Source organism: Lycium ferocissimum, chromosome 2, assembly GCF_029784015.1.
Source record: "Lycium ferocissimum isolate CSIRO_LF1 chromosome 2, AGI_CSIRO_Lferr_CH_V1, whole genome shotgun sequence".
Classification (NCBI taxonomy): Eukaryota; Viridiplantae; Streptophyta; class Magnoliopsida; order Solanales; family Solanaceae; genus Lycium; species Lycium ferocissimum.
This window is the reverse complement of record NC_081343.1, coordinates 10,514,700-10,524,492: the sequence shown is the minus strand read 5'-3', so window position 1 is coordinate 10,524,492 and position 9,793 is coordinate 10,514,700. Positions and strand designations below refer to the sequence as shown.

General features: G+C 36.9%; 1 protein-coding gene across 1 annotated transcript; it reads left to right on the top strand.

Annotated features, from left to right (window-relative positions):
- Nucleotides 1-3,474: 3,474 nt before the first annotated feature.
- Nucleotides 3,475-4,557, top strand: LOC132047411 (uncharacterized). The gene has a single exon (XM_059438459.1). The coding sequence runs from the start codon at nt 3,475-3,477 to the stop codon at nt 4,555-4,557; it is 1,083 nt and encodes a 360-aa protein (XP_059294442.1).
- The last annotated feature ends 5,236 nt before the right edge of the window (nt 4,558-9,793 follow it).

Here is a 9,793-nt window from a genome sequence, read left to right as displayed (position 1 = left end):
AAGTCCAAATTGGACTTGCTCACACCACTGAATATGGTGAATATAGTGGAATTTTGGGTTTTAACTATTACATTTCTTGGATTTCAAAAATTGTTTAATGTAAATGGGTTACTGGAATAGCTTTGTGATGTTTTGATTAAAAACCCACCTCTTCACTTTAGACTTTTTAATTGAATGTTATAATTTTGCTTTGATTAAACAAGTGTTACACCTCGAAAAGTTTTCCGTTGATGTACAGTGAATAGACTAACAATGGACACGAAGTATACGGTATTTCAATTGGTAAAGAATGACATTTGATGGCCCTAAGTGAGATTGTAAAGACATTCAATGTTAGACGAGAAAGTTTGCCAAGAGAGGGCAAGGCATACGATAAGTATCGGGAGAGATTTACGCGTAACAAGTTAATGATGATTTAACGATGCTTTGGTGAAAATTTATAACATCCCTTAGATTGTTAATGAGGTGATAAACAAGTGTCAAGAAGGTTCCATAAGGATTGGAGATCAAACGAGTCGACGAGGACGAGTTCGGATATATTGGGCATTATACGGCCAAACATACTGGCCGTATAAAACATACGGACCGTATGTTCAGCCGTACTTTCAGCCCAGATTGGGACCCCTCTCTGGGCCAAACCTACGGCCAGACATTCGGTCAGTATAAATTATATGGACCATATGTTGGTCCGTAGAAGTTGGTCGGGGCTGAATTGTGTTATTAATAAGGGATTCAAGTCTTATTTCATTTCATTTCCACTTACTCCACTTCTCTCTAGAATATTTCTCTACACTTCTCCCATAAGATTTCAAGAGAAATTAGTGTTCAACTTCATCAAACCAAGTGAATCAAGCATAAGAAACCCATTAAAGTTCATCCAAGACAAGAATCCAAGTGAAAGTGAAACTAGAGTTTTGCTCAAGTGAGGTGTTTGTACCCAAGGTTCATTCCTACACCGTCTAAGGTAAGTTTTATGACATTTCCATGTTGTTTAAGGTATTTGAAAGTTGAAACACTTGGATTGCAAAAGGATATAGAAATGGGTCATGAGTGTGGGAATAGTGTCACTTATGAGTAAATGTTTGGATTTAGTTATGATTCTTAATACATTATGATTATAATCATGTTATAAATGATATTGAGAACATGGAATCGACATTGTATATGAATGAACGTAATCGTGTGATATGACCATGAATATGGGTGATTGGAAGTGAATTTAGAAGTAAGGATAATGTAGGTAAATAAAGGCTATTGCGATGATGTTGTGAATGTTATTATTGATGTTTGGGAGTTGATATATGATATGGAGGAAGTCGTATAAATAAAGGAGATGCTGTCCAATTTTCTCTAGCTTTAGTCATCAATGCTAAGCTATAGATTCTCTAATGTTAGTATGCACTCTAATGAAGGTAGAAACGTGAGCATTGAAGAAGAACGTTCAAATGATAGAATAGTTGAACGAAAAGGTATGTAAGGCTAACCCTTCTTTCATAAGGCATGGTTCTTTGGCCAAACATCTATTCTTCTATGAACCTATGATATTCTTCAATGATCCTATCTCTAAAAGCTACTAAGCTTATGATTCTCGATATGATACGATTGTACTAAGTTCCTTATATGACGAGTAATCCTTTAAGGATAGATGTAATGAAAGACGATAGTAATAATGCTAAAGATGCTTATATGTATATGTGCCTATGTATGGCTATTATGAAGCCCCGAGCTTATATGGCCAGGTAGAATATAGTGAATATGTATATATCTATATATGATGATACGCGCGCACCATTGCAGTTGGGTACGGATAACCCTGAGCCTTGGTAGGGCCAGGTATGTATGACACTGAGCCTTGGTAGGGCCAGGTATCTATGACACTAAGCCTTAGTAGGGCCAGGTATGTGAGACACCGAACCTTCGTGGTCGGGTATGCTATATAAATGCTATGTATATGACATCAATATGAGTACGAGTATGTTAAGTATATGTAAATGCTATGTAAAGACTATGTATATGCAATGTATATCATATGAATATGAGTATGAATGAAAATATGACTACGAATACGAAAATGGATATGTAAATGAGTACGGGTACAGATATGGATTTATGTACACGGATATGTAATAGAAATGGAATATCCCTATGAAAAGCAAGTAAGTGCTATGACGATGATACTATTATCTCCCATCCTATGCCATTTCATATGTTGTCTATTATGCTTTCATATTGATGTTGATCATGCTTTACATACTCAGTACATTTTTCATGCGACGTTCTTTTGTTTGTGGACGCTGCGTCATGCCGCGGGTGGCCGGGAGACAGGCTTGATCCATAGCTATATTTCTCAGGGACTATATAGCGGAGCTGCATTTCATTCGGAGCTGCAGCTTTTGGTATAGATTCTTTTGTGTACATATTTATGGGCATGGCGGGGTCCTGTCTCGCCTATATGATATGACGTATTCCTCTTAGAGGCTCGTAGACATGTGTATATGGTTAGATGTGTTCGGCCTTGTCGACCTATATTTTGGGATATTATTTTTGTTAGCCTCGTCGGCTCATGTACATTGATATGGGCATAGTTGCTAATGATGATATAGATGTGTTGTTCCCCAATGGGATTAATATGAATGATGAATGAAAGTATGATTTAGCTATGTGGCTCACCTAGATGCGATGTGAAAGTATGTTAAGAGGAGCCCGGGTGGGTTAGCACCGGGTGCCCGTCGCGGCCCTCCGGTTGGGTTGTGACAACAAGAAACTCCCAGCATATGTATAACTTGAAGAGTGAAAATTTTATTTTTAATTTTCAGGCTAGACTTGTTGGATTTTAGAGCGATTTGATGTGATTTAGTGTAGATTTAATGTACTTGCTGCAGCGTTTACTTGATACTTCTTTTTAATAAAGTCTTACCTTATAAAAAAATTATTTAACCACAATCAAATGTCACAAGCTTTGATATAACTAAGTAAAAAGGTTGTGGTTGGTTTCTACATCTATTTAGTGAGATTTTTTTTTTCTTGAGAAGCTAGTAGCGAATAAATCTTTCAATCATTCCTGTAGAATACATTAGTTTTGAGGTATAACTATTTTTTAACGTAGTGTATGTTCTATATCACTTCTTGTTTGAGATATCAACTAGCGTGCGAAAGCTTCTTTTTAAATAAGGAATCGACAAAATATTAGCCAATGAACAAAAGAGGAATCTTCTCAAATGATATTCAGTAATAGACCCATGTGTGTTGATGTTGTAAGCCAAATAATTTTCTGAAAACATTTAACTTAAAAGGATTTGATTTTCCTAACTGGAGCTTTTAGGATAGCCCAGAATTTTCAGAAGTTACTGATTCCTTATTTCTATTGTCTAAATGTCATTATTTATGTGTTTAAATATGTTTGTCATTATTTATGTGTTTAAATATGTTTATCTTCTGGTCTAGAAAATGAAAATACCCGAGCATCGAAAATGGATGGAGAATAGACTTCTTCCTGGTCGAGTGGCATATACAGATGAATTTATAAGTGGCGTGGATGAGTTTATTAGATTTGCTTGTAGTCAACAAAAGTACTTGTCCGAAAAAGTCATAAGGTGTCCTTGTAAGCTTTGTAAAAATAAGAAGCACTTGATACCCGATGAAGTTAGTGTGCATCTTTTTCAAAAAGGGTTCACACCACGATATTGGTATTGGACATCACATAGAGAGAAAGCGCCTTCCATTAATTTGAATGAACATGTCTATAGTGCTTCAAGTAGTCATCAAGGGTATAGCTTTGACATGCCTTCCAGCAGTCAAAGTAACATTCTAGGGGACGACTATGAACACGTAAATAGATATCAAGGTATGATTTATAATGCTGCTGGTGTAGAGTTTAGGCATCAGGTTGAACCCAATGTAGAAGAGTCTCCGAATATGGATGCTACTAGATTTTACAAATTGTTGAATTCAGCTCAGGAAACCTTATGGCCTGGATGTAAATATTCGGAGTCATCTGTGGTAGTTAAAATGATGAGTATTAAATATGAAAACAATATGTCCCGTGTTTTTTTTAATTCAATGGCCCAATTAATGAAGGATACAAGTCATCCAGATAATAAGATACCTCGTGATTACTATCAGGCAAAGAAGCTGGTGTCAGGACTTGGTCTAACTAGTCAAAAAATTGATTGTTGTGTTAATGGATGTATGTTGTATTACAAGGCTGATAAAGATATGACAGAATGTAAGTTTTGTAAAGAACCCCGTTATAAAGAATGTGTGCACAAGAAGGATAGCAAAAAGGTTCCACACAAGACAATGCATTATCTGCCACTTATTACTAGGCTTCAACGACTATATGCTTCAATGAGATCTGCAGAGCACATGAGGTGGCACTATGAAAATCGTAGGGAAGAAGGTGTGTTGTGCCACCCTTCGGATGGAGAAGCATGGAAACATTTCGATCGAACTTATCCAGACTTTGTTGTAGAGCCTAGGAATGTTAGGCTGGTCTTTGTGCTGACGGCTTTACTCCTTATAGCCAGTCAGCATCACCATACTCCTATTGGCCAGTGATCGTTACTCCCTACAATCTTCCTCCTGATATGTGTATGACAGCCCCATATATGTTCTTAACATTGATCATTCCAGGTCCTCATAATCCCAAGAAGAAAATTGATGTGTATCTTCAACCGTTAATAGATGAGCTGAAACAATTATGGAAGGATGGCATACTAACTTATGATGTGTCCAAGAAGAAAAATTTTCTTATGCGAGCAGCATTGATGTGGACAATTAATGATTTTCCTGCTTATGGCATGCTATCAGGGTGGAGTACAGCGGGTAAATTAGCATGCTCAATTTGCATGGAACAATCCAAAGCTTTTAGCTTGAAATATGGAAGGAAAGTTACTTGGTTTGATTGTAACTGCCAATTCTTGCCTCTCAATCATGAATTTAGAAGAAACAAGAATGCTTTTTACAAAGGGAGAGAGGAGATGTCACACCCCAATTTCCGATAGGGTGTGATGGGCACCCGACCCCTACTTAGGGCCGAGCGAACCCTCTGACTGTCATAGTACTCGTAGTCATAATGGGCCCTTAACCAGTTCATGAATGCATAATAAAAAAAAATCGAAAAACGAACATATTTTATATCTTTCAAATCAGCATAACTTGCGACCGTACAAAATCTGCAATATCATGTATAACAATACGACGGCTTATAGAGCCGCTCACACGGACATCTTATATACATGACTCTGTCTGCAAAGTCTCTAACATAATCATCTACCATAGCACACGTATACACTGACTCGGCAGCACTCCGGAGAAAATGGAGCTAGCCAATCCCGCTGGATCACCTTCTGCTAATGTCTTCGGCTCGCACAGGTGTACACACGCGGCATGAACGCGACCCCGAAGAAGAGGGTCGATGCGAGCAATGTGCTGAGTATGTAAGGCATGAAAAACAATACAACAGAAACGTATGTATGAATACCCTGGGATCATAGAACGTGTGATGAGGTAAAAGGATAACCTGTACACGCGAATGCCTCTTTGGCTGGATACCATGCATGCTTGTCTTTCCTTTTTAGAAAAAAAAAACATTTCTTTTCCATATACATTGAAAGTAGACCTTGTATCATATCATGTTATATCATATCATATCATATCATGTCTTATCATATCATAGCGTGTCATATCATATCACAGTGTATCATATCATAGCGTAGCGTATCATATCATATCATAGCGTATCATATCATAGCATAGCGTATCATGTCATAGCATAGTGTGTCATATCATATCATAGCATATTGTGTCATATCATATCATATTATGTCATATCATATCATGTCATGTCATGTCATAGCACCGAACAACGTCGGCTCGCCCACATAGCGTCGAAATACCTCGGCTCGCCCATATATCCCGCGTCCGGGATGATAAGCCAGCTGACCAGGTGGCAATGAAACATGTTTCCCTTCCCATTCCCCACATATATCCCTTCCCCCATGTCCCCATATTCATGTACATATCAACGAAAAACAATATTGAAACATGAAACGAACCCATGGACATCATAAACGTTAGTTCATATGCTTGAAATGCTTAGAAAATAGTATCATAACCGAGGAATAAAATTAAAGACCAAGAACTAGTTTAACACTTTCATATTAGCGTTGGGTTCTTAACTTAAGGCTCTTAGTCATGGGATCATTCTTATCATACTTATCATAGACATATACTCTTCTTTACATCATCGTTATCATTGTCATCATAGAAATATTCTCATTAGTGTAGTTACAACACCTATCGTTTGATAACGGAACAATAAAGAAAATCCGGGAACAGTGGGCCCACCTCGAGTCAAATGAGGTGGCGTACGTAATTTACACATGTTACATTCTAAGACATCACTTATGAGAGTTTTGAGGTAATCGGGTCCTATCTATGCGAGTTCTAGATGTTTAGGTAACTTTCCAACTGCAACATATTAATTCAATTCTATTGAATGAAAAGGGGTTAATTTCAACCTCGGATTTCCAGGGAAGGAATTGTCCCCGAGGCCCGTGTCCAAACCTGTTATGCCTAGGACATGCCAAGAAAGAAAGAGGGAAACCTTACATACCTTTTCCGCCTCTTATGCTACTCCAAATTCCAGTTCCAAGTTCGTCAAAATCTACAATTTGGTCACATTTACCAAACGTCAATTAGAGCATTTAGAAGTTCCACCTTGACTTCACATTTGTCTACAGAAATTTTGGCAGCATTTCCCCTGTAAATGCGCCATCCCCGAGATTCCAACTCGGCCAATTTTAATCAACAACAATCCGGAATTTAACCCGGCCAAACTATCAACAACAATTCCAACAATTATTCTAACCACATCAATAATCAATTCACAACATGTTCAAGATATTCCAACCCGAATCTTCCGAATGCCATAAGAACTCCAACAATACATTTATTTCTTTTAAACTCATAAACTATATCAACAATCCGCATGCTAACGATCATTATTCTCATGCACGCAAGAATCTATATTAAAATCATATTGCTCTCCAAAACAGTCCACAACATTTCCGACTTCCATTTGAGTCATCAAACCTTCATTTTCATCACATAATCTACAACAATCAACAACCAAAATACCATATAAAATGAGGTCAACATACCTATACCAATTCAGCCCATATTCGGCCACAACACAACATACAACATTCGATGAGTTTCCTTCATTCTCTACACATTACAACAACACATAAACATGTGGAATACACTTAATTTCTTACTCTAACACAACACACACTACACGGCCACACATATGCACACACACGGCCATACTCCAATTTCTATATTTTCATGAATTTCATTCGTTTCCATGCATTATAGCACGTCCAAAGCATCCATAAAACATGTAAAGGGGAATAGAACCTTACCTTCTTTCACTTGTCTTCACCTCTACCTTTCTCGGCAAGGTTCTTCCTACAAGAACGAATGGTTTTCTTGTTTCATCAACCACTCCACGTCGACGAGGACCCACCAATCAATAGGAAAGCATGAAGAAAATATTTCTCTTAATCAAGCTCTTCGATAGAGCCTTGTTTGGCCACCATGGCCGAACACTCTCTCTCTCTCTCTCTCCATCTTTCTTGAATTTTCTCAAGGAATAAAATGATAAGTTTCCTTGTATCTTTGTCACTTATATATATATATATATATATATATATATATAAGAGCATGGCACATGGCCGGTCATGCCCTTATATTTTTTTTTCTCAATTTTTCTCCAATTTTCTAGATTATTCTTTAAGTCTTGAAAGATGAAAAAATTTTCTTGACTTGGTCATCCTTTGTCCATTTATATATATATATATATATATATATATATATATATATATATATATATATATATATATCTTTCACTATAGAATGAGCACATGTACCACTTTATGGCATAAGGTAATTGGCCAACCATGAATGGGGCCCACTTTCCACTATACATGGCCACTTTATGAAATAATTCTTCCAACTTCTAGCCTCCAATTCTTCTTATTCCAAGTTTACCGTTAATATTCCATGACAATAATATTTATAAGCGACTTGCGTATTCAAACACAACCGGAAAAATGTGACCTCGTCCTTAACTTCCCGCCATTGACTCGAAATATTCAAGTGTACAAAATGCGAGGTATAACAGGAGAAGTCTAGACCTCCTCCTAGGTTAACTATAGATCAGGTGTGGGAAAAGGTTAGATGTGTTATAGCCCGTATTTTATACGTTTGGAAATTTCAAAGTCAGCGTGGAAAGTTAAGGGCGAGGCCATTTTCAAAAATTATTTTGATGTATGAGTTATTAGGAATATTATTTATGAACATTGGTAGTATGGAAATATTGGGAAAGGCCATGGGTAAAAAGAGAAATTTGCAAAATGGCCGATGAAAATAATGTGGAAGGCTAGGGGCAAAATGGTAATATTGAGGAAAGTCGAGGGGCAAAACGGTAATTTCACACAAGGTTCATGAAGGTTCCAAAAAGGGCATATTGGCCATGTGATGGAAACATATGGACTAAAGTTTGCCTAACAAGACAATTAGTCTTCTTTGACCAATTCAAAGAAAAATTCAAGGAAAAAGAATGAAATTTCTAGAAAAATATGGAGAGAAGGGCATGTGCCCCTCACATTCTTGTAGCTCTATATATATATGATAAGTCATCTTTTAAATCAAGAAAGCTTGGAAAAAAAAAAAGAGAAAGAAGAAAGAAGAGGAGCTAGGTTCGGCCATGGCTCCAAAAATGGAAGCCATGGAACATGATCAAAATAAATTATTTCTTCTAGCTTTTCAACCAATTGGAATGCCCTAGTTAACATGGGAGAGTTGTTGGAGCAATTAAATCACTCATTTGAGCAATATATGCCCCTAGCCGAATGAAGAGATAGGTGGAAAAAGGTATGTGTCTAACCTTGTCTTACTTGTTTTATGGATGATCGTGGATGCCAGAGAATGTAGAAATGGATGAAATATATGGAAATATGTGTGTTGGTGTATGGCCGTGTACATGCCATGTTTGGCCGTATATGTGTTGTATGGTATTAAAGTGATGAATCAATTTTATGTAGTATGTGGTTGTTGTTGTGATGTGTAGGAATAAATGGAAAATTCATGGAAATATGTATGTAGTGTTGTGGCCGAAAATGGTGATGTCTTGGTAAGCTATGATGAATTAATTTCGTTTGATATTCTAGTTGTTGTGTTATGGATGTTATGTTGCAAATAGAAGCTTAATGAGTTTAGTGAAGTTGTAGAAGTTGGAGGCTTGTTGTGGAAGTTTATGTAAATGGAATGTGATGTTCTTGCATGAATAGGAATATAATGTTGTTAGTATGATGTTGTTAATGTGTAAATTATTAAGTTGTTATTGTTCTTATTGGAGTTAAAAGATCTTGAAGGAAGTAGTATGTCGATTAAATTGTTAGAATGTACGTTGGGTTGATTATTGAAATTGTTAGTATGATTATTGGCATTATTGTGGATGGCTTGGCCTGGTTAAATTCCCGGATTGTTGTTGATTGAAATTAGCCATGTTGAACTTGGTGGGATGGAGTATTTACGGGGAAATCTTTGAAATTTCGATGGCAAGTGTTACCTTAAGATTCAACTTCTAAATGCTCTAATTGACGTTTGGTAAATGTGACCAAATTGTAGATTTTGGAGAACTTGGAGCTGGAATTTGGAGTAGCGTAGGGCGGAAAAGGTATGTAAGGTTTCACCTTCCTCTCTTGGCATGTCTTAGACGTAGTAG

Excerpts from the sequence above, each read along its gene's own strand:
- LOC132047411 (XM_059438459.1), top strand. The coding sequence starts at position 3,475 with ATGGAGAATAGACTTCTTCCTGGTCGAGTGGCATATACAGATGAATTT.